A 26,563-nucleotide genomic window follows, 5' to 3' on the forward strand; every position below is an offset into this window, starting at 1 on the left:
GACACGCCTTTCTGAGCATGTTCGTCATTGCCGTTTAGGAAACTATGATAAGTCTGCCGTAGCCGAACACAGCAAACAAGAAGGAGTCCACAACATCAATTTTAAAGACACAGAAATCTTGGCTACAACATCTCATTACTTTGTTCGTCTTCATCGCGAAGCTATAGAAATTTTCAAACACCCCTTTAATTTCAACTGAAAAGAGGAGAATTTCAATTTATCAAAAACATGGCACCCTGCCCTTAGATCCGTTCGCCACAACAGTCTAAAACATACTGTGGTCCCATCCAATCAGAAACCGGTAGCCACCACGGCTTGCGAATCCCATCCAATCAGGTACCAGGATCACCCAGCGGCTTGAATCTCATCCAATCAGGAACCTTATTCTACCAGCGACTTGAGAATGCCTCCTAATCAGGACCAGCAGCGCAGCAGCATCAGTTTACTTAAATACCGGAGCCACCGAAGCAAGGAATCAGTCTCACAAAACTCAAACCACTGATGATGGCTGCAGCAAAGCAAGCCGAAACGTCTGGAATTTTTACTCCAATTATACCACGACCAATAAGCCCGGAAACGTTATCTCCTTATATTGACGCCGGCCGTGAAAGCCTTAAACAGTATATAAAGACTATTTTTACCAACTTGGTTTGCACTAAAAGTATGAAATAAAATAAAATAAGACTTCTTGAATTATAAGACCAGACCAACAAAAACCTCTATCGTCTCGAATTCCGGTTATGCTATCATTTTTGGATTCGAAGCCCAATGATCTTTAAAGCAGCAAACAAAAACATTTTCTTCAACTCAGAAACATAGGAATTGTCTTCAAGAGCTGAGGAGGCAGTGGAAAAAAGAGAGAAATGCGTTCGTTCCACGAATAGGCTTTCCAGGGAGATTAACCAAAGGACAGTCGTTTCGCGCACTTTCTTGGAAGAAGAGTAAAGGGGTGAAATTCACAGGTTTGACATGTAAGATGAACATTTCAAGTTCATGGTTAAAGGTCATTCAAGTTAAAAGCCATTTCGCTCTGTTATCTGCAATAGTACTGTTCTTTGGTTGCACTCTCTTAAAATTGTGATTCCTTAGAAAACTGAAATGATAGGAGTGAAAAGAAAGTATAAATTTTTTTCAAGTGATGAAAAAAAGAAAATCGTAGAATACTGGCCAAGTTAGATTTGCAGCAATTGCTAATCTCAAGAGGATAAATAATGAATAAAAAAATATTGATAAATAAGAAATCAGGGACCAAAAGCAATAAAAGACTTTTTCTTGAAAGAGATATGCTTAAAGTTTCTTTTACTGTCAAAATGATTTCTTAAAATCGCAATAAAGCACTTAATAATGTAATAAAGGAATAAATACCTAACAAAACTAATACAGAGGAATTTTAATCAAGAGCCCATATTGTCTTTAGTATTGATTTCAAATTTTCACCATCATATTTCAAATTTCTATAGAAATATAGATTGGACTGTATGCAATATTCCCACTGCGCGGCTCATAAAATTAAACATATTTAACAATTTTTAGAATCTATGACAAAGAAAGGTTGCATATACGTGGATTTAACTAATCAATCTCATTTCTAAAGCGAAGTGTCAAATTTCACTCAATTATCAAAAAATTGTCGCAGCAGAGGGAGGCATCTTTATGCTTGAGGGTCACACATGGAGCAGATTTTCAATGGCATTGGGGGGGGGGGGGGGCGGAAGCGAAGTGAATTTTTGACCTTTGTTACTCAGAAAAAAGTCGTTTTAGTTTTTTTTTCTTTTTCTTCTTTTTTTCTTTTTTCCTTTTCTTCTTTTTTTCTTTCTTCTTTCTCTCTCTTTTTTTTTAAACTAACCTTTCGGGGGGGGGTTGTCCCCCCCCAGCTATGCCATGCTAAAACTACTTCCATGCGTTCGGTCCACCGAATTCCATTTCTTTTCGTCAGAAAAAAAATATTTATATCCATTGGTTATTCCAGATCATGATTTCCTGACTGAAGTCCAAACGCTCTGTATTGTGCCTTTTCACTAACTGAGGCTTAAGCAACTTTGCTGCATAAATAAAACATCGACATCTTTTAATTCGTCAACAATATATATCGTGTTTACATGTATATTGTTTTTTACAAATATTTAAACCTATCCTTTGAATAAATTTCCTTTTTGAGTACTCTTCAGGTGATGTAAGTTTTCAAACTGTTCTTCTGTTAACTGTTCTTCTGTTAGGTCTTTCCCGGGTGTTGTTTTTACCGTATATGTGTTTAAAAAAAATGTTGACTTCAATCTTCGATCTTTCTATTTTTTTCGCAACAGTACGCCTATTCATCCTCGTTGAAGAAAAACTTAAATCTACCCTCTTCAATGAACATTTAACTTCTTACTTTTCGATATCTTCATAAAGAGGACCAAAACTCTAAGGAAATTATTGACAAAACTGCAAGTTGAAGGATTTCCACTATCTTGTTAAACGCGGTGATATTTATTCCAGTACATGTACATGCAGTTTTTAAGAAGTACTAGTAGCCTTTAAGTTTTTACTCAAGCTGAAATACTAACTTTAAATACACCTTTGTTTTTCTGGTTATTTTATACTTTACAAATAATGTCTGTCGCGTTATTTCTTACTAATGAACATTAATAATATATAATAGAATAATATTAAATGCTCTTTAATTCCATTTTCCCGTTTTCACAAAATATTCTACTGGCCTTAAAGTTTTTTCTCAGGCTGTACATAGCGTTAGTGAAACAATATTATGCTATTAATTATTATCATCTACGTTGACAATAAATGATGTATTTTCATTAACCATATCACTAGAAAATCGAAAAATATTCATAGCACAAAAATGAGGCTTACGAATGTCTTCAAAGTTTTAGAATTGGTTGCAGTTGCTGGTGAGATGACTTTTCAATGTTCATCAGCTACGTTGCAGCACTAGTCATTAGAACATTACGATATGAAGTCATTTGAGTTCTCTGCCTTGTTAAAATATATTTGAAAATAAATTAATTAGTTCATTCGCTTTAACTTGTTTCTTAAAAAATAAAGTCTCCGTAATCTAGGATTGCAACCAGAGAATCACTCTGTAGTTTTAATTTTGCATGCATTTCAGCTTACATTTTCTGATTTTTACATCATACTAAATATCATGCAAAAACCCTCTTTAATGCATCGCAAGTTTTCAGTCTTATACCATAATACTTGATTCCAATCAAAAAAAAAAAAAAAAAAAAAATCGGCTTTCTCAACTTCAGAACAAGTGTTCGAAATTTAGTAGTTAGTTCTTCACTTAATACAATAATAAATTTTCCAATAAGTCATTTTCGCGCAGAGGTCAATCGTATTATTTTGCTGCTACAAGTGATGTTTTCAATAAATTTGCTTCCTGCTAATTGCTGCTGTTACATTCAATTTCAGCAACGGGAAAAAATGGTTTCATCGTCGTAAGCAAATCACACCAGCGTTTCACATGGAAATTCTCAAAAGTTACGTGACTATTTTCAACGAACAATCAGAATCCGCAGTTTCGAGATTGAAAGATTTGATTCATCAACCATGGGTCAACATTGATAAATTGCTCTCGCAGTGCTCGCTTGGAATACTTTGTGGTAAGAGATTCAATATTTTCTTCAGAAATTTGTAAAAGTTAAATTTTCTACTGTACATAGTAAAAAAGAAAAACTATTTCAGATTTATACACACACAGTTGGGCTCTCTTAATACGATCACGTTTAATACGAAATCCCGGCTAAAATGAACATTTTGTTCGTTAAGTTTGGTTTGCTAAAAACCAAACTACTACTTTCATAAAAAATTTCACGTATAATACGTACAATAAATTGAAAGTCTCGGCTAAGACGATCAAAAATTTCTGACTTTTTGCTTGAAATGTTCGTGGTTGAATACTATAATTTTCTTTTTTAGAAATTATTCATAATTTTTTGAGGTAGTAGAAGTTCCATTGTGCATCGAGAAGAAAATATTAAATATTTTGCATAGAAAATTAAGTCCCTGCATCTTCCATAGTGGATTAAAACCTATTCGCAACTCCTGAGCTCGAATACACTACCTTGCGGTGATTAACAATGCTAAAGAAAAAGGTAAAACATTCCATTCCACGTGTTTTCTTTGGGGTAAATTACAGGTTTCAGAGAGTTTATGATGTAATGTAATTTCGGAAGAACAGAAAAGAAAACTTTCCACTAACACGATAAAAAATTACTGTCTTTCACCAAGCGTCAAAGCAAGTTATAAGTTACGGCATTTGTTTGTTTTACCTTTTTCATTCGCCATTAGACAGTGGTTGCAGAGCCACCTATAGTTTATTGGAGTTGCGAATTGTGCGATTGTCGATTATCATCTTTCTTTTTTCAATATTTTCCAAAAACATTCTCTTATAAGAAATAAGTGATTTTTTTTATGAATGTACTAATAGATCACAATTTGTGTATTAGTAGTAATATTTTCTAAATGTATGAATAAGCATTTCTTCATTTTTACAGTATCAATCATTCACGGTTGTTACGAATAACTGCTAATAAGAATAAGTTCGTGGATTTTTGACATTTCATATTAACCGAGTTCAACTGTAATTATTTTTCTAACTTTGATCCTTACCACATGAAGGCTTTACCACAACTTTTATGCTTTTTTACTTGTGCCCGTTTTGTGGTTCAGAGAAAATTTTAAAGATATATAGCTAGAGGGGGGAGGGAAGTCACGGGAGGTCACCGTAACCTTCCAAAAATTTCCTCATTCTGTAAATTTTGTCTGACGATTCGGCAAAATTTGGAGTTCCACTTGGCAAAATTATCATCATTCGTCAAACATTGGAGTTTCTTTAGGCGAATTGAGAGTTTCCGTCCTCCCGAAAATTTGAGTTCGGGGCTCCCATGTATTCGACTTCGAGCAGGCACTTGTAAGCCAGAATTTACCGTTTGGGGGAAGAGTTTGATGCTAAAAATTCAAACTGATTTATGAAACACCGTATTAGGTTAAGCGATGCGTGTTAAAACACGAGATTCTGAAGGTTCACCCCTAGACCCCTCCTTGCACTCTGTGGTTTTCTTTCAATTTTCGATTTCTAATTTTAGCGCCATTTACATCATTTTTAATTCCAATGCATCAAAGGAGATGAACACTTTTCGAGATAGGGATCAAAAGAAAAAGAAAAAAAAAAGAAATTGGAAACACTTCTCCGCGCAAGACTTGATTGACATCACATAATTAAAAAATAAAATAGGCTATACAGTGAAATCCCGTTACGGAGAATACCAATTCATTGAAATATCCGTTTCAACGAAATACATTTTCAGCCCTGATTTAAAAGGCATTACATTACTTGCGTTTAATTAACGAAAATCTCGTTGCAACGAACAAAGTTCGTGGTCCCTTGAAGCTCGTTGCAACGGTATTTCACTGTATTTGCATCCTTGACCTATTTTTCTTGCACGTAAATGTAATATGAATTATGCATCATAGTAATAAATAAATGCTTTCGTGCCGAGAAGTAACAGGAAATAAACAACGTTTTGTGGCACAAATATACAGATTACTGCAGATACGTGTTTCGAGGTTTCAAGGAACCTCTTTTAAATACAAAATGGAGAACTTTTGGATGTAGAGACGTCCGGTAAAATCCGAAAAGCCAGCTTTTACCGGATGTCTCTACATCCTACAGCTCACTATTTTCATTGAAAAAGGGGTTCCCTGTAACCCCGAACCACGTTTCTGTAGTAATCCGTATATTTGTACTGTAAAACGTTGGATTTTTTCCTGTTATGCATTATAGTGTTTCTGTAGCTACATTGGTTATTTATTAGTGAATGTAAGTTAAAAAATACATATTTGGTTTTCCAGATTCTGCGATGGGTTACAAGTTGGATTTTCGCACGATAAATAAAGATGCTGAAAATTACTTGCATATGCTTCATAAGTAAGTGATGTTTACTATTTTCGTTGAAACAAACATTCAATATACAGAGTTTGTCCGGAAAGTAATAGGACTGAGTCGATTTAAAAAAAATTATTGAGCCAATTGTTGCAATTATTTAAAAACTTTCAAAATAGTCTCCTTCTGCGTCGATGCAGCGCTGCCAGCGCGATTTCGAAGCATTGAAGGCGTCACGGTGGTCATTCTCTGGAATAGCCTTGAGAGCCGCGGTGCATGCTGCTTGGATCCCCTCTGTCGTCTCAAAATGCTTGCCTTTCATCGGCCTTTTCAGGCGAGGAAACAAAAAAAAGTCCGGGGGGCTTGGGGGTCACTTTCACACACGTTCAAATTTTCTCGGCACACTTCCACTCGCCGCAATTTCTGGTCGTCAGTGGGAACTTTTGGGACCAACTTCGCGCACACCTTGCGCATGTTCAAATGCACCGTCACAATGTCATGAACCACAGATTTTGGTAAATTTAACATTTGGGCAATTAAACAAATACTTAGTCGACGGTCTAAGTTCAAAACTTTGCGCACACGAGTCACATTGTCGGTGTTTGTCGAAGTCTAAGGTCTTCCAGCACTGTCTTCATCGGCGACCTCTGCCCGGCCCGCCAAAAAGACCTGGTGCCACCGAAACACACCACGTCTTGCTAAAGCAACATCTGGGCAAGCCTGCTTGATCATATCAAACGTCTCTGTCGCAGATTTACCGAGTTTCACTCAGAAGTTAATCGCGTAGCTCTGCTTTAACAAACGCTGCATTTTTGGCTTGCACCACTCACAGAAACACGTCGCGCGAAAATGCCTGTCCTGACTCTCCAGGAGCTCGGAGACAACCGACTAGCCGCTCGTTTGTTAGCTAGGATTGCCCTCTACCGAATCCAATCGGCGCGTGCACGCTCCGACGTACAGTCACGGCGGAAGAAAATCAGTCCTATTACTTTCCGGACAAACCCTGTATTTACAAAATTGTAATACATCTTTTAGAATTTTCTCTCAAGTTAAAGTTTTTGCAAAAAACTTGTATGGTCATTTTGAATCCTTAATTTTATGTGCAGATGTAAATTACATTTTTCAAAGTGATATTATTTCAGTTAAATGCATTATCATCTGAAAGAAATAAGTACATTTCAAGTATGTTTATTCGTTCAAGATTTGACAATTGTTATACTTTGTTTAGTTGCAAATCTTAGAATAGTAGTGTGACATACTCCTGACAAACACCAGGGAGACATACACCTGACAAACACCTGACATACACCTGACAAACACCCCCCCCAAGAGCAAGGACGAACCCCCCCTAAATATCGCAACCTCCCTAGTCTGCGCCATGACCTCCCCCCCCCCCCTAGTGGGCACTTCTGCAAACACACACTTTAAGTATTTAAGTATTTACTTACTTAAGTATTTACAGAAGAAGTACATAAAGACTATATGGTGAATTCCAGCGGTAACGGAAAGACAGTTTTTACAAAAAAAAAATCGATGCATTTCTATCTGTAAGCATATCAAAATACATATTTTTTCAAAATCTGATGCCTAGACTTTTATACACATCAATTTTGCTAAAAAAGCCAAAGTCAAGAATTTTTCGTTAGTAACTTTCTTTTTTAAAATCAAATTTAAAAAACAGTAACTGAAGGACATTTTTGCGACATGATTTTCACGCTATAGTGTTCTTCCGAAAATTTCAACTAAATTATACAGGGGAAAATTCTATAAAAATTAGAGCACATACGAGAGAGTTCAATCATTGCAATTTCACCTTTAGTTTTAAAACATAATTATTTTAAGCATATAAATTTTCTATTTGTTAAGGGTGACGGAAGGACAAGAAGTCCAAAACAATTAAACTTGGTAAATTTTAACTTACAAATATTTATTCAGCTAATACAGCAGTCTGAAAAAATATCTACTACCTTAGCCACCTGTTACTATTCTGAACTTTTAAAATACTCAATAACTTTATTAGAATCCATAGAACATTTATCTTCTTTCTCAAGAAACACAAAGACCATTCCCACATTATTATGCATCCCCAAACAAAATATTTTTATTTCTTCATCTTCTATATAAGTACTTGTCCAACACTCTTTGTTAATTTCTTTCCCTTCCATACAACTAACAAAACTTGCCCAAACGTTAATGAATCCTTTGGCATATTCTAATGATTTGGTGTATTTTTGATTTAGCTGTATCTTTATTTTTAACATTATTTATAACTGTCTTTCCTCAGTCTGTTGAATTCTAAGTGAAACTTCATTCGATTTGTTGAAGTACTTGTTATATTCAATAACATAACTTGTTACAGGGTTCAAATCAGGGGTGGCAAATAGGGGGGTCAAGAGGGGGCGGTCGCACCCCCAAATTTTTTGAGCAGAATGATAGAATATGGGTGAATTCAATTTATGTGAATCGGAAATCAATGTTCATTTAAAAAAAATCTCGCTGGTTCTCAGTAACTATTTGATGAAACTCGACACATTTTCAGACTGGAAAAAGTGTTTTTCGTTATTTGTATGATGACTTAGAAATTCATGAAGTATTTTCCAGCCTTTTCAGAACACAGAAAACTGATCGAGAACCATGATTAATTTTAACTAAAGAAGACATTTCCTCATATAGGCTAAATATTTCACACTTCTGTGCCCAGTATGGTGTGTCTAATATGAGAGGCTCGTGCAAAGTGGTGTGGCTGCAAGGTTTTCGCAAGAAAATTCCTTGATATTTTACATTCACATTTACGCTCATTTTTTAAGTGTATATTTATTTAATGAGTGCTCATCGCTTTCTTCTGTTAGAAACACGTTTCAGCTGCTCAATGCATTATATGCTTTCATAGAATCTTCTTAAAAATGTATGTGATTATTGAAAAAAAAAAAATATATCAGCAAATACCTTTTATTGGGCTCTATAATTATGCAATCTCGAAGTGACACAAGATGGTCTTCAAGAGTGAAAACCATAAAAAGATTTCTTTATAACTTCAAAGCAGTTGATTTGACGACTGGAAGAATGATTGCATAACCATTCTTTCAATGGTGAAAAACCTCATGCCCTTTTTCATGTATGACTTCGTTTGAATTTTTATTCAATTTGTTTGTATGGAAGAAAGTTTTTGAGAAATGCTTTACTCTATCAAAACATCTTGAATCCGCTACGCTTAATTTTTGGACTATTCAAACCACAGTTCAATCTACAATTAAAACTGAAAATGGATTTAACATAGATGTATATTTCAATCAGTCGTGAAACTTTTCAAAAAAATTCTTCCTCCGAGCCACTTTTAAAAAGGCGCAAAAAAAAAAAAAAAAAAAAAAAAAAAAAAAAAAAAAAAAAAATCCACATGATGATGTGAAGTCAAACATTGATTTTTCAATATTTTGTATGAAGTAATAGATTCAGTTTCGAATAAAATTAACACAAGATTTGATGATAATTATTTTTCTGTATGGTTGGCTCTATATTATCTGGATTGGATTTTGAAAACGAAAAATAAAATGTTTCAATTGTAAGTAAAAATTTTAGCATGAGGCAGGAAAAAATACAAGCAATATACCTAAAAACTGGTTATCACAACCAGAGACTGCAGTTTGTCCTTGTAATGGACTCATCAGTCTGGAATAGTGAATAGCAGAGCTGGAGGCAGATGACGTCTCATTGAAGCTGAGAGCGCTCAGGAGACTAGATTATTCAATGATGAAAAATTAAGCTCCTCATAATTTTTGAAGCTGTCTGGTTGATTTTGAAGAGCAAGATATAAAAAGCATACATAACTTTGTTACTTTAATGGTTTTTTAACTATTTCAATTAGCTCAGCTAGTAGAGAAAGATTTTTTTGTCTCAGGAGATTTAAGACTTATTTTCGAAGCACAATGGGCAAAAAAAAAAAAAAAAAAAAAAAAAAAAAAATCTATTTGGCTATAGTGGCAAAACAGCACGGGAGTGGGCACTAACAGATTAGTAACAGGATTCCCTGCTCTTCCGAATTTCAAAAATCGTGCACTAAAACTTTTCCAAAAGGTATAAAAACTTTAGTATTGAGATGTTTTGTACGATAACTTATTAGAAAGTGAACCAAAATTTTATTTGTTTCTAAACACTAATTTTTATTCATATTAAACCGATTTTTTGACCACTTCCTGTTAGCTAATGTGTGTTTGGGACCGCACTGTGGTAATACATATTAAAGAAACTCGACCCCCCAAATGAAACGCTGAAATGCCGCCCCTGGTTCAAATAGTGCATATTTTGTGTGTCGGGATGAGAATGGATATTACTCCATCTTTTTTAAAGTTGATCTTTGAATTTACTGATCTGTTTTTACTACTGCTTCGCAATCTTATTTGGTTCAAGAATATTAAAATCGTCTGACAGAAAGAATCAGATAATAATACGCGTTTAGATTAGAAAAAATGAAAATCTCGTTCCGTCACCCGTAGAAAATATAATCTAAGAACGCATTATAATTAGAGCCATATTAAAACCCGGCTCACAGCTGCAGAACTTGATGAAAATACACATAACGAACCAAAAAGAAAAACCGCTTCGAAAATCAGCCCTCTTCCAGGTATCAAATCAGCTTTTACAAAATTCAATAATGGCTCCTGAGTATGGCAAAACGGCCGTTTCGTCGTAATTCTGCAATTTCACAACTTCTTCGACGCTACTTTGTAAAATATATGTATAGAGACAAATAGAAAAAAAAAAAACACGCAGATACTTCAGTTTTTTAACCTTTTTCGCAGGTTTCAGGTGATATCTCCCCTGCCTCTCCCTCCAAAAAAAAAAAAAAAAACCCTAACATAATCGGTAAAACGAATTAATTCTTTTCACTTCATATATCGGCTGTAATTATAATCTATTTCATTAGTGTTAATTTTATACTTGAGATAATATATGTTAATTTTTTGCATTCCAGTTGCGCGGAGGTTGTCATCCATAGAGTTTTAAGGCCTTGGACTCAGAATGACGCAGTATTTTTCAACTGTTTTTCAGCAGGAAGAAGATTTGTCAAAATTATACATCCTATGAAATCCTTCACGAAAAAGGTAAGATAGTTTAAGTGCACACATGTATTCACTATTTCAAGCAATATATATATAGTATAACTGGAGTTTCAGTTTGATTAGAAGTAGATTGTGGTTCTAATAATACAGTAAAACCTGTCTACAACGATACTGTTGGGACCTAAAAAAATATCGTCATAGACAGGTTATCGTTATAGACAGTTTGATTAGTCAGGCTGACATTTTGCTGGGGCCAAAAAAAGTATTGTTATAGACAGGTTATCGTTATAGACAGTGTCGTTATACACGGGTTTCACTGTATTGGTTCTTCCTATTTAAATAGTTGAATTTCTGAACCCTTTAAAGAGCATAACCTCAGCGGTAGAGTATGGCCATTTTTTGTATGTAAAGCTATTAAAGGCCGACGTAAAAACCACGAAGTCAATTTGTTTTTGAAAATTTAAATAGTGGATTTTGCGTGAATTGAAACGACATGAACGTCGTAAAATTACAAATTACAATTTTCCCGAATTTGGTTACTTTATTATTCAACTCAGAAATATGTAAATACTCAGTCACACTATCTTCATTTAATCTTCAACTGAAAGTTATCTTGAATAAAAGTAGCACAGTTATGCCCACAATCAATGTATTTCATTCGCGATGTTTTCAAAATAAATTACAAGATATTTTTTTTAATTACTATTATTTTTCTTCTGCTAATATGTACTATTTAGATTCCTTTGTTTCAAGGAAAACAACAAGGGAAAAATATCATTTATGTATTATTTACGTTCTATAGTTTATATAGTTTATAAAGTAAGTTTTGAACATATTTCTTACGCTCCTTAAAGCAGTGATTCTCAATCGGTGGCCCGACGAATCGGCACCGGTTCGTCGGACTAGAAAAATTGACCGGTCCTCAGAGATTTTTGCTAGATTTTTGCTTTAGCATTAGAGATTGTTGCTTGAGAGAGAGAGAGAGAGAGAGACTCACTGGTCTTGAAAAAAACATACAGCTTTTTAAGAGTTCACGAACACAAGTTCTTTTTTTTTTATTTATATTTTTTCTTACGAAAGAAAAGAAGAAGAAGAAAAGAAAACGAGAAAAACATCATCTATCTGCGAATTTTTTAAAAAGGTTTTTTCAGGTCTGCGGGTCAAAAAGGTTGAGAAAAGCTGCCTTAAAGGGTAAAAGCGTCGGTGAGAGTATAAGTTTATGTTGTCAATTTGATGAGAAATGAATTAGATGAGGACAATTAAACGGGTAACTTTTGAAGCAAAAACCATATGCATTTTGTCTCATTCCAAACCAAATATGCCCCATTTTCAAATTTTTTGCTTTTTAAGCTGAATATAATGATGTAATTGAAATTCCAAAATATTCTTTGAGTGGTTTTTAAAAAATAGTAGCTGATTGACATTTTAAAAAGTGGCTTGTCAGTCAGTTACCATGCTTTTAACTATTTTTTAAAACTAGAAAAAAAGTTATTTTGGGAATTTAACTACACTTTTAATTTCAGCTAAAAAAGAACAATAATCATCAGGGGAACATCAGGGAAAATATATTTATAATAATGAATATTTTGTGTAAAATGTGACAAAATGTATATGCTTTTACTTCAAAAATGTCAGTCATTTACAAGTGCAATTGTCCAAGTACGAAACTGAAATTTCAAAATGAATTCTATTCCTAAAAAGAGGAAGGTTGAAATTTCCTTTCTTCATAATGTTGTCAGTTTTTTTAATTGCAACCTTCTGTTCACTGCTAGATTTTATTTCTTCGTGCTGCTCATTGTTTCGTCCTAATTTTTCTGACATACAAATGTAACATTTGTTTCAGGTAATTGAAGACAAGAAGACTTCTGTAATGAAGGATAAAAACCTGAGCTTACCAACGGATATTAACGATAACTTCAAGCCTGCAAAATACAAAAAGGCATTTTTAGAAATGATGATTAATTACCATTTAAAAGACTCATCATTCACATTAGATGATATTCAAGAGGAAGTTGATACGTTTATGGCTGCGGTAAGAATGATTTTTGAAACTTAAAAGCAGTGTTTTGTTTATTTTCTTCAACCGTGAATGAATTTCAACTTTCTGCTGTCCAGTTTTATATGGAAAAAAAATCATTTATAGGTTATTATATCACTATACACAGATTATATTATGCTATATTTTAAGTTTTCTTAATTTCGCAATCGTTTTAAGTTTTGAAATTACAATGTTATTATTTAAGGATTTTTCACAGTCATTCTTAAAATTAATTTTGAAAGTTTATAAAAGTGAAAAATAAAAATTTTCTTGCGATTTTGAAAGTATAAACAATAACTCCAAGACCGTTAAAGCACGGTTTTAAAAATTTAGCCCCTGAAGAAATCAATATTATAAAAATTTAAGCTCATTTTCAAAACTTTTATTTTAAACGTGTAGCTTTTTTATAAATTTTAACTTCTAATCTTCCTTTATATTACTGCAGTACCCTTGCTTCATTTTTTACATTAACTTGTTTAAATGGCATTGTTCTATACTGAAGATTTTTTCTTTAGGTTTATTTATAAAAAAAAATTACTTTTTTTACCCGAAAATTTCCTTTGACAGCTTTTATATGATAATGATTACGCATTTTAAACACCATTTTAAAGTGCGACAAGTCCTATTACGAACGAGCCTCACGTATTGTCCGTTCTTTACAAAAAGGCACTTGACTCCTCCCTCGTCACGCGGTATCCGATGATTCTATTTCGCTGTTTTCGGCAGAACGTATACTCGGATCATTGCATTTTGTTGTAAAAGCGGCAGTTTTTATAATGTAGGAATAACTAAAATGCTAACAAACAAGTGAAACAAGTGATGGCTGGTTGTCTCTTTTAGAAGCGCGTGGATTGCGTACCGATCACCGGGCCCACGCCAAGCCTGATCGGCGCCGTTGTGCAACTGTCTTTTGAGCGCCGTTCCGCCTTGGCTACGCTACTGCTTGTAGTGAATATGTTGCATTATAATTCGTGCAATACATATTTTTGAGATTTTAAACAATTGTTCGTAGTTATTCGACTGCTTCATGTTATCATATTGAAAAATATGATAAGCGTATTCGCATATTATTTACTTGTGCGTACTATTAATGTAGACAATAACTTAACTTTTTAGTTCTGTGTAGTAACGACTTGACCATAATTAATCGATTATCTCCCTCCCTCCGCTCTTTTCTTTAAAAAATTGTGTATTAAATTACAAAAAGAACTTTAGACACTGTATTTGTCTTAAATTTTAAATTCAATGCCTTTTTACCGCATTTGCCGTACTTTAGAAAATTACTTATTTTGCAGGAAACAAAATCAAATTTAAATCTTAAAGGTGGAATATATATCCTCTATATTATTCTTTTCTCAATTTAGAAATATAATCAATACCCTGTTGTCATGTTTTGACAGGCATAGGAGTGTGATTGATTATTCATCAATTAGAAATTAGAGATATACTTAGAACTGCGTCAACTTTAATATTAGGATATTTTCACTTTCCAAAACGCATTAGCATATCAGATGAGCCACTGAACTCGAAACAACTTCGAGATACAAAGTAAAAACGTACACTGTACTCCAAAATTAAATATTTACACATTTTTTAAAAAATAACGCGCCGCACGACCTTGCACATAGGGACGGCGCGGCCCTGCCGATCACACCCGCGTAAAATGGAACTCTGCGTTCGAGGGGGACTGGCGAAATGCCTTCTCCTGAAAAACGGACAATATTTCATATGAAAAAATAAATAAATAAATAAAAAGAGAAAAACCCCGTATTTTACGATAATGAATTTCTTTTCTTAAAATATTGTGTCAATAATTTTCTAACTCTTAAATTGCGTTAAAAAATATTAAATGGCTAATTTTCACAATATACTAACTGCGTCGCCCGCCTTTTGTGTTGGCATTTTGAAATGCAATGATTAATAAAATATGGCATTATTTTCAAAATTCTAATCATTTCAGTTTAGATTGAGTAATTGATTATACATTTCGTGTTATTATGCCCCAGAATGTTAATAAACAATAACGTAAACAGAAAAAAAATTCGGGGCTGGGTTTGGAATGAGACCCTTACTCAAAAAGGCACTGATTGTTACGTGATGCAAACGACTAATTTCATGCGCAACTTAAAAAATTTGACATTTTTTAATTTAAAATAACTACATTCCAGGGTCATGATACAACAGCTCTTACTGTGAGATGGGCTATTTATTTGCTGGGATTGCATCAGGATGTGCAAGAAAAAGTAGTTCTGGAACAGAAGTCTTTGTTTGGGGATGATCCACACCGAGTAGTAACGTTTGACGACATCTGCAACATGAAATACACTGAGTGTGTCATAAAGGTAAAAAAAAAAAATCTACACAAATGTTCTTGTCAAGTTAAAATTTTTCCTGGAATCAAGAAGTTCCTGCCAATTGCACTATAATTTGCGTGTACATATGAATTCCCACCCACACACGCACGCACACACACACACCACTGTGTGCAAATGGTGCAAAGCGAGGACCCTACTTTTTCACCGTCACACCGAGGACCTACTGAAGGCGTTGTGTCAGAAGAACACTTATTAGATTTTTGTGCTTAAAATCATTTGATTAGTGCGTAACAACCTCGATTTTTTAATTTTTCAAAAAATTTCAAACATGTTTTTTTTCAATGTAACCGAGGACCTCATACACAAATGTGTGCGGATGGTGCAAAGCGAGGACCCTACGTTTTCGCACGTCATACCGACTGAAGGCGTTGGGTTAGAAGAACAATTTTTGCATTTTTGTACTTAAAATCATTTAATTAGTGCGTAAGAACCTAAATTTTTTAATTAAAAAAAATTTCAAACATGTTTTCTTTTAATGTAAACGAGGACCTCATACACAAATGTGCGTTTGTACCTGAGAGTGAGGACTTTGCTCTCCTTTCATTATTCTCTTGGGATTTCTTGTGTTACTCAACTTATAAACTCTAACAAATAGTAGAATTCCAGTTATCCGAACTCCGATTATCCGAATCACTTTCGGAAAAAAAATAAAAAATAAGACGGAAACGTACAGCGATTCGCAAAATAATGAATCTGTCTGCGCACTTTATTGCTGTATTTTAAGCGCACCACGAATATTTTTGAGATGATAAGCCACTGCCTCAGAGTGCAGTTCTTTATTGACTTCTAAAGTACAGCACTTATTAAGAACGTTTAATATATAAAAGTGATGGCTTTTTATTTAATTGAACGCTCATGTTTTTTTAATTAGGAGGACCTACTGAAGGCGTTGTGTCAGAATATCGTTTTGATTTTTATGCTTAAAATCATTTGATTAGTGCGTAAGAACCTCGATTTTTTAATTTTTTTAGAAATTCCAAACATGTTTTTTTTTTTCAATGTAAACGAGGACCTCATACACAAATGTGCGTTTGTACCTGAGAACGAGGACCTCATACACAAATGTGCGTTTGTACTTGAGAACGAGGACCTCATACACAAATGTGCGTTTGTACCTGAGAACGAGGACCTCATACACAAATTTGCGTTTGTACCTGAGAACGAGGACTTCATACACAAATGTTCGTTTGTTCCTAAGAACGAGGACCTCATACACAAATGTGCGTTTGTACCTAAGAACGAGGACCTCATACACAAATGTGCGTTTGTACCTGAGAACGAGGACTTTGCTCTCCTTTCATTATTCTCTCGGGTTTTCTTGTGTTACTCAGCTAATAAACTCTAACAAGTAGTAGAATTCCAGTTATCCGAACTCCGATTATCCGAATCACTTTCGGAAATTCGAAAAAAAATTTAAAAAATAAGACGGAAACGTACAGCGATTCGCAAAATAATGAATCTGTCTGCGCACTTTATTGCTGTATTTTAAGCGCACCACGAATATTTTTGAGATGATAAGCCACTGCCTCAGAGTGCAGTTCTTTATTGACTTCTAAAGTACAGCACTTATTAAGAACGTTTAATATATAAAAGTGATGGCTTTTTATTTAATTGAACGCTCATGTTTTTTTAATTAGGAGGACCTACTGAAGGCGTTGTGTCAGAATATCGTTTTGATTTTTATGCTTAAAATCATTTGATTAGTTCGTAAGAACCTCGATTTTTTAATTTTTTTAGAAATTCCAAGCATGTTTTTTTTTTCAATGTAAACGAGGACCTCATACACAAATGTGCGTTTGTACCTGAGAACGAGGACCTCATACACAAATTTGCGTTTGTACCTGAGAACGAGGACCTCATACACAAATTTGCGTTTGTACCTGAGAACGAGGACTTCATACACAAATGTGCGTTTGTTACTAAGAACGAGGACCTCATACACAAATGTGCGTTTGTACCTGAGAACGAGGACTTTGCTCTCCTTTCATTATTCTCTCGGGTTTTCTTGTGTTACTCAGCTAATAAACTCTAACAAGTAGTAGAATTCCAGTTATCCGAACTCCGATTATCCGAATCACTTTCGGAAATTCGAAAAAAAATTTAAAAAATAAAACAGAACCGTACAGCGATTCGCAAAATAATGAATCTGTCTGCGCGCTTTATTGCTGTATTTTAAGCGCACCACGAATATTTTTGAGATAAGCCACTGCCTCAGAGTGCAGTTCTTTATTGACTTCTAATATACAGCACTTATAAAGAACGTTTAATATATAAAAGTGATGGCTTTTTATTTATTTAATTGAACGCTCATGTTTTTTTAATTACGAGGACCTACTGAAGACGTTATGTCAGAAGAACATCGTTTTGATTTTTATGCTTAAAATCCTTTGATTAGTGCGTAAGAACTTCAATTTTTCAAAAAATTTCAAACATATTTTTTTTTCAATGTAAACGAGGACTTCATACACAAATGTGCGTTTTTACCGCAGAACGAGGACTTAACTTAATCCATCTGTTATTCTCTCCAAATTTCTTGTAAAATTCAGCAAATGAACTCTAACAAATAAATGTTTAGCCATTTTAATTCTTGTCCCATAAAAGTTGACCAAAAAAAGAAAAGAAAAAAAAATTGAATACAAGTATCGTTCTTATTGGTATGTAAAAGTTTCATTTTTAAAGCAATAAAAAAATATAAGTAAAATTTTATTGAATTTTTCTTAGTGCGTTAGTAGAAGTTTAAGTTTAGTAGAAGAATCGACACATGTTGTAACTTTAGTATTCTTTAGCATTGAGTACTAAACATTGGGTGTCCTGCGGCTTCCAAATCAAGGCGTATTTTTGGTTATATGGAACGTATTTCCAAAACGACATAGCTGAGAACAATCGTTTTATTAGAGCAAATGAAGTGGGAATTCAATAACAAATTTTGGGAAAAAATACATAAAATATTAGATAATAAAGGATTAAAATTTTGCAAATTAAAATTTTAACTCGCTTATTATTCCTGGCAGCAATATATGATGGTTATTTTTAGAGATGCACAGAATGCCATATTTTCCCGAATTTGGGATACCAAATATTCGGTTAAAATTCAAACCGAATATTCAGCAGAATACTTGCATAAAATTTTTTACTGCAAGATTTTAATTTTACACCAATTTAAAATAGGTTTTTTTTCGGAAAAGTAAATACATTGCATTTAACAACATATAAACTTATCTATATTAAGAGTATAATTCTTAATTTAAAATAAAACGTTCCAAAAGAAAAAACAAATGTAGCGAAAGGCTAATGTGGTATATGTTTATCTGAAACTCTGCAAAAATGTATAGTTAATTTCTTTCCTATATATGATTCGATTACTGATAAGTACGATAACATTTTGTGTAATAAATAAAGAATCTGGTGTTTCTTCCATAGAAAAAGAAACCCGAGTTGCTTAACATATCATTACAAATTACGATTTATTCATGTGAGTTTCTAAAATGTTAATCTCTTCGGAAACTGATTGATGAATAAAATTTAAAACTGCCACGCATTTTACATTTTTTTTTCTTTATTGCAAAGGATTATCAAACTTTGATTATAACGATTAATTTTAATTAGGTTGTTTTTAAACAATATTTACTCTATCATTTGATGTAAAACTTCAGAAATTAAATTACTGCTAAATTTAATATCAGGTGATTTTCCATTTTTTAACTACGTATTTTACATGAAAAATTAGCAGTTAATGTTAGGTAACAATAAATGGACTTTATATATTTAATATTACTTGAGATAATGATTTTTTTTTCTGGTTACTGTGTCATATTTAAATGAGTTTGTAATATGACGGCTAACGTGCTCTCATAAGATTTAAGAAAAATTGAAAAGCAAAACTATTTAGATCAATAACCGAGTATTTTCTCTTACATTAAAATTACTTCGAATCTGATAAAATTAGAAAGTAACAATTTGAACAAATTTTATACTCTGCTACAATGTTTTAAGTTTTATTCAATGCATAAAAAATGTGTTTGTTCTCTAATTATGGATCATTTAAACTTGTTTACTATTCCACTGCAGAATATTGAAGTATTTGGATACGCCGAACATTCGATTTTTTCAGTGGCGGATCTAGAACTCAAGCAAGGGGGGTGGGGGGCTAACCTCGGTTCAAGTAAGGAGTCACCGTTTTCGAGGGTCGTTTTCGTCGTTTTTGCGGATACTCTCAATATCGGTGGAGGGGGGTAGAGAGACACACACCCTTATTTAAACAATATGAAATTTTTTTCTACAATGGATAACTCTCCCAAAAAAGTTAGGACTTTAAATACGGTTTTTTACTTGAAATAAACTTATATAGTATACTGAAGAATATGAATAATTTTGCGAACATATTAAAGGTCTGAAAACTCTGTATGCACCTCAGTTGGATATAAAGCTACAAATTACCGCCCCATAGCTAGAACTAAGACGAAATTGCAAGTAAACACCGAAAATGTCGGTTACAGCATACAGAGATAGCAACTACGTTCTAGCTTTATGCTCATGAGTCTGGATACTAGCCAAAACCATGCTCAGGCAAAAACTTCTTATAAAGCTGAGTAAATTATCACATTGGTAGATAAAAATGCATTCGCAGAACAGAAAGAGGCGTGCAAACATGGTATGGCTCCCTATCGAAAAAACGTAGATAAAAGCTAGAGTATAAATATTATACCCCACTTATTGCTAGAGAAAGGTAGTAAAAAGAAGCGGATGCGTGAAGGGGGTCAGGACTCTCCCGTAGAAATTTGAAAAACTGATGTCAAAAATATAATTTTTGAAAAGTTTTGGAGATTTGGTGGTACAGGTAGGTGAGATTGGGTTGAGGTTCCTTCCCGAGTATTTTCCCTTACTATAGTCAATTTCAAGCTTTCTTTAAGGATTTTAGGGAATCGAATGCTCTTTCCAGAAATTTGAAGAAAAAGAAGGTTAAAAACGCAATTTTATGCTATCTGTGATGGTCCAGGGCAGGCCCGGATCTACGTACCAGCGGATCCTGCGATGTGCGGGGGGGGGGGGATGGGGGCGCACGTCCCAAAGGAACCCAATAGCCTAAGAAATTGAATGAACAAAATTAAAAAAAACTAGCATTAAGACTTATTAACATTGCAAATATACACTGCTGGCCTCTGGGAAGGGGCCCTAGAGATTTTAATGCAAGGGAGCCCAAGATTTGTAGATCCGGGCGTGGTCCAGGGGCTCTCTCTGAAAGTTTTTTCCTGGAGAACTCGGGAAATCATGATTATAGACTATGTGTGTTGGGGATGTTAGGAGAGGAAATTTTTGATGATTTACTTTGAAAAATTTTCAAAATCGGAATTTTTAAGAATGAGTTTTACTTAACTTCTGGTGAATTTAAGTTACTAGGTGGCTCTTCTCCGGAAATCTTTCGAGATTAAACACTCCAATTTAGGCTATAACTTGTGAAGTTTAGGAAATGAAGAGAGTTCGGAGACCCTCTCTGGAAAAGTTTCGCCAGTGAAGTCTGAAAGACGCAATTTTAGTCAATGATTGGTTATGTTTAGAAAATGGGAATTTTTGGAGTCTCTCTATGAAAACTCTCCGGAAATTCATAAAAGTTGCAGTCTTAGAAGAACAAATTTTGGCTCTGTTTAAAGACGTTAAGCGCGAATCAAATACACAACACTCCAAACATATTACACATCTGTTTCGTTTCAAATGTGCATATTTGATGCGTCTGTTCTTGGTTATGCAGAAGTAAAGTTTCAAATTTTACTTCATATCTTTAGTTCTCATCCGCCAGGCGTTGGAAACATTAACACGGGAAGAAAAGCATTAGAATTAACGTTTGTTATTTAATGGGTTAAAACTTTAAATGTTCAAAATTACTTAAAAACTAATTTCAAATTGGTTTATTTCAGTACAAACCAAATTCATGGCATTAAGAATTTTATTGACTTAGAAATATTTTCCGATATCTTTTTCCTGTAGGGGAGTCAGGAGAAATGGGACAACTCTGCGTTCATGCAGCAATACAATGAAAAATAATTTCCTGCTGGTCCAGTATAGGTGCAGCACTTTAGACTCTCGCTGCTATATTTATTGGGCAAGCTAGAAAAGCTTTTTCATATTCTGTTTCGGGATTAGTGTAGCACTGTCGCATTTTCCCGACTCTCCTCTACCCATTTAACTTTTTTTATTTGAGTCTTATTCCCCTTATTCTGCTCGATTAAGGATATCTGTTTTGGGATCGTCCCGAGGTGCAAGGTCCCGGAACTTGGAGCCTACTGCTACCCTTAATTTCTAACGAAACAAAGTACAAAATTGTAAGGATTTTTTAAAATGGGAAAAAGATTTTTTAAAATAAAGGAGCATATTCAACCCTAACAGAATTCGATCGTATCGAATACGATCAATCATACCTACCAATAGTTGAAATTTTAACAAAGTACAAAATTACTGTACCTACCAATAACGCAGCCAGAATTTTTTTTTACCATAATTGGAAGTAAATTTCGCGCTACCCTATTAGTATTTAGGATTCAATTAAATCGAACACAATCGAGTTGAATATGTCTCTAAGATAGAATACAGGAACTGAATTACACGATGATAAGTGTTTTAAGGGCTGATATTGCAATTGCCCTAATATGTGTGAAAATCAGAAACTTACAAAATGTAAACAGATAAGAAATTTTCACTGCGTAATTAAATATACCTAATTATTACTACTTTGTTGGTTTATTGAGTTTAAAGTTGACCAGTTGCCGCTGGTCAAAATTCGTATGCTCCAGAGCCACTTTTGACCCCCGGGCTCATGGTTTGGAGACTCCTGCTCTAAAGGCCAGTGACGGATTTAATAGAGGGTGGTGTGGCCATACAAACAAAATGTGAAATTGCTCTTTGCTACAAGCTAGCTATTGAAAGTCAAAGTATCCTGCTAACAGAGACAAAAGTCTTAGTTTTTGCATTGATGATACATTTTTAACTTCAAATAAAAAGTAAAGTCGATGTTTTCGATAGTCGATAGATAGATAAAGTCAATAGTATAATAATGTTTAAAAACTTTGAAATTTATAAGTTTCGTGAAATCGTAATTTTTGGTTCATTTTCAAAGTTTGAGGCCATTAATTTACCTCTAAATAATTTAGTAATTACTCAAACTGACCTGCAAAAAACAGAAGAAAAAAAAATCATGGCTTTTAAGAACCACCCTAATGTACTGCTGAAAAATCGCTTCCAACAATGTAATTTGATTTTAAAAAATTATAATTTTTAGTACATTTGAAAAGCGTGAACGGAATGTCTGTTATAATAAATGTTAATAATTTTGTGAAACAAAAAAGGTAAATAGATGCAACTTTACAAAACCTGTACATAACTTTTTATTTCGATGCATTCGCTGCTTTAATCTTTTCATATTGTGACTGTATTTTCAATTATTGAATGAATTTTAATAATTTTCCAATGAAAATTTCCCAAATTTTGGCTAGTGCAAATTTTGTTCTTGTGGTAGCTTTATTATTTCTAAATAATTCATCTTTGTATTTTTTATAAAATAATTTTTAAAAATCCTTAGGCAGTTTTAAACAGAATAAATTAAAATACGGCTTTAACAAAATTATATTCAGCGAGTGATAGTTCTAAAAGTGTCTTAATTTGTTACAAGAAAAATATGCACCCCACAAAATTAATTTTTTAGTACGCCACTGCAGGACAGAGTTAAATGTTTCAAGTACTTCTCAATAACCACTTAGAAACAATATTAACTGATAAAGAACATGTGATTATATTTACAACAAACCAAAAAACAGGATTAATAAAATTTAAGAATTTTTGGACAGATTCAAGTATAATAGCTCATTGCGACCATCGAAAGATGAATATTTGTGGAGAACAACTGAGCGTGTCAGTCGAGAATGTGAAAAAGTTTTGGAAATAAAACACAAAAATATAATGGCACTCATGACCACAAGAGTTATGAAAAAAATTTCGAATTACTATGTTCTTCTAAATCTAAATGAGCATATGTTGGAAACAGAAGCAGCTGATAATCACGTTAACAAGTTTATAAATTAATCGGTTTTAAATATTTAAGCATGAGAATGTATAACTTACTTAATTCATACAGTGAAATTAATTCACAAAGACCAATACGTGGGAGACTAACGAAATTAATACTGTATAAGGGACAATAATCACTAGTTTTCTGCAAACTTGATTTTAACTTGTCAGAACTATCATTTTGTGGAACAAAAAAAAAAAAAAAAGAATTGGGGAAAGAAGGGGAGGGAGGAGCCAAACGACCATTCATGTAGTTTATAATTGGACTGAAAAGTAACAAATGAATTTATTTTCTGAGCACTTAAAAAAAAAAAAAAAAACTGAAGTTGACTAAAAATCACGAATAAACCAAAGTTAGTGTTTGATTAATATATTACTGGAGTGTAACGCATGCAAATACTGTTTAATTAAAATTAACTGATATTCGATTCTATTTACATTTGTATTTCTAATTGATTTAGGGTTTTACATATGGTTTTATGAAAAATAGTTACACTGGCTTCAAAAGTTGTTGAAAAAAAACGCATTGAATCTATTTATCTGTATTTGAAAATTTTGATTTAAATAAAATAAAATTTAGAAGGTTAATTTTTGTTGAAGATTTTTTTTCATATTTAACATTGAAGTCGTCTATTTGAACTCAGTATTTAAGGCAGGGCCTGATTACTTAATAGGCCAACTAGGCCTTGGCCTAGGGCCCCCGCTCCTTAGGGGCCCCCAAATTGCTAAAATTGCTTTATCTAACGAAAAAAACGGTAATGTTTGATTACAGGGGCCCCTGAAAAAGGGTTTGGCCTAGGGCCCCTCAACGTCTTAATCGGGCCCTGATTTAAGGCACTTGAAAAAAAGTTTAAATAGCTTCTGCGTCTGTACAAAAGTTATGATGGGAAAATATCTAATAGATCATTCCATGAAAAAGCAGGCATTTGGTCCAGCATTTCATTAAAAAGTGATAATTTGAAAAGGTAATGAACAATATTTTTTGCTAAAATACGCGCATACATTTGTGATTTCTTAAGCAAAAAAGAATTTATTCATTCCACCTTTTAATTATTACTTTTAATGAAACATATGAGATGTGTCACGTGCGGACAAAGTGTCCACATTTTCGGGAAATAGTTTCTTGTGAGGGTTGTCCCATGATCACGTGATGTCCAACCGGGGGATGTTGACGAGTGCTCGAGGACAAAGGCAGGGAGAAGGCACATCCCTGAGGCACATCCACTCTATTTTAAGATCAATGCTGAGACCGGTTTATGGTGATTTGTTTAAGAGAAAAAAGGGTGGCAAGGGGGGATGGTGCTTTTTGGCGGTCGCCGCAAGCCTGTCAAAACAGCTATTACCATTTGTGGCAAGTACTTCCATATGGCTATCGCAATGTTCTTTCCCCTCAACTTCTTTTTCAGGATACAGACAAACCTTTCAAATAAAACTAATACTGAACATAAAGAAAGATAGTTGAAAATTTATTGAAACAAGTTTGCTTAATTCATAGATTTTCACTTGATGTAATCGGAAATTTAACATTTTTTTCGCTTTCCGATAACCAAATTTTTGGTTAAGAGTTTAAAATTGGTTTCTAAAATATTTAAATAAACAGCATGATTTATTATTTCATCAAAAAATTCTAAACTACCAAGTCCTGATGCTGATATGCATCCTCACACAAGAACACCTTCACCGTCCTGATTAACTAGTCCAACTAAGTTCTTCAGATTAAGTTCCTAATTTTTTCTTCTATTTACAATTATACTAATTTAACCAAGAATGTTGAATTCATTTTTATCTGTAAGACATAATCCTAAAACATTTTGAGCTTATTTATCATTGATTTTGCGACTAATAGCGTAAGCTTTCTGTTTTTCGAAAGGCCAAGAACTGCGGAAAGAGGTCCCATTTAATCCAGCTAATCAGAGAACTTGGCGAACAATTTTAGGTGAAAATAAAATGTAAATTTTTTGATTTAACTCTGCAGAAACTTTTACAGCACTCAAATGTGTATTTTTCACAAAATTTTTAACTGTAAATCTCCGATCACGCTTTGTCAACTTAGCCGGTTGACTTTTTCTTACCTTGTTTTCGGTCCACTTCTTTTCTTCAAAGCATTTAATGAAGCACTTTACTATAGAATAGAATAAATTTACTATTTTAGAGACATTTCAAACCAATTTACCGCTACTGTGAAGAAAAAATTCAAATTTTGAATGGTGTTTGTGCTTTTTTTACGAATACCAGCCATTTTAAAGTAATAAGCACAATATTAGGGAATAAATAATAAAAAAAATTAAAGCTAAATGACTTTAAAGGCTCAACACAATGCAAAAATAATAAAAAAAAGACATATGATAATTTTAACTATGAATTTATTCGAAAATATTTGAGTGTACGATAATTTTTGTGGCGTGTTATTTCTCTGTCTCTTCGTTTTTTGACCCATTTTAAAAAGAAGATCCATCAATATTTTGAAAAAAAAAAAAACCCTAGGGTTTTGTTTAGAATGGCATAGGAATGATGTGAAAAAATATTGGACTTCATGTTCGAATTCAGTTTCGCGTTATTTTGGTTTTACTAAAAAATTTCGAAGTGTACGAACACTTTTGGGAGCCACTATTCGTTACTGGGCTTCAATCGTGTTTTTTACAAAACTAGTGGGCCGCACAATCAAAAAGGTTGGGAACCGCTGGTCTAGAGGGACATCAGGGGCAGAGTAGCAAGAAAAATTTACCCTGGCATCATAAGCACCCCCCCCCCCCGCTCTTTCCCTACCAAATCAGATTAATGCATAGGCACATGGGGTACCAAATCTGCAGCTAATGTTTAAAAATATTAAATATTAAGTAATTTCATATCGCAATACAGAAAGGCGTAAATATCAAGATGAGTAAAAGAATCTTAAAATTTTGAACTATAACAAATTCTAAAGTTACTCCAAGCTGAACAGTATGCTTCCATGGTTATTACATTTGAAATGATAGATACTTTTGATATTCACGTTTTATATTAATCATGCAAAATTTGACGACATCTTATTTTATGATACATATTTATCACAAGTATATGAGGTAGCGAGAAGCAAAGGGATGAAAATGTCTCATATAAAGTTTTGAGTAAACCGCCTGCAAAGTTTAAACAGTGAGTAGCATAATATGGTAAC

The 26,563-nt window shown here is 33.6% G+C and overlaps 1 protein-coding gene across 1 annotated transcript in view; it reads left to right on the top strand.

The window, feature by feature from the left end:
• Window positions 1-26,563, top strand: part of LOC129217596 (cytochrome P450 4V2-like) — a 61,305-nt gene that overhangs the window by 11,009 nt on the left and 23,733 nt on the right. Inside the window, exons 4-8 of the mRNA XM_054851925.1 lie at window positions 3,412-3,602; window positions 5,854-5,929; window positions 10,854-10,983; window positions 12,785-12,973; window positions 15,148-15,321. Coding sequence (XP_054707900.1) covers window positions 3,412-3,602; window positions 5,854-5,929; window positions 10,854-10,983; window positions 12,785-12,973; window positions 15,148-15,321 — 760 coding nt within the window. The remainder of the gene's footprint in view (window positions 1-3,411; window positions 3,603-5,853; window positions 5,930-10,853; window positions 10,984-12,784; window positions 12,974-15,147; window positions 15,322-26,563) is intronic.

Source organism: Uloborus diversus, chromosome 1 (genome assembly GCF_026930045.1).
Source record: "Uloborus diversus isolate 005 chromosome 1, Udiv.v.3.1, whole genome shotgun sequence".
NCBI lineage: Eukaryota > Metazoa > Arthropoda > Arachnida > Araneae > Uloboridae > Uloborus > Uloborus diversus.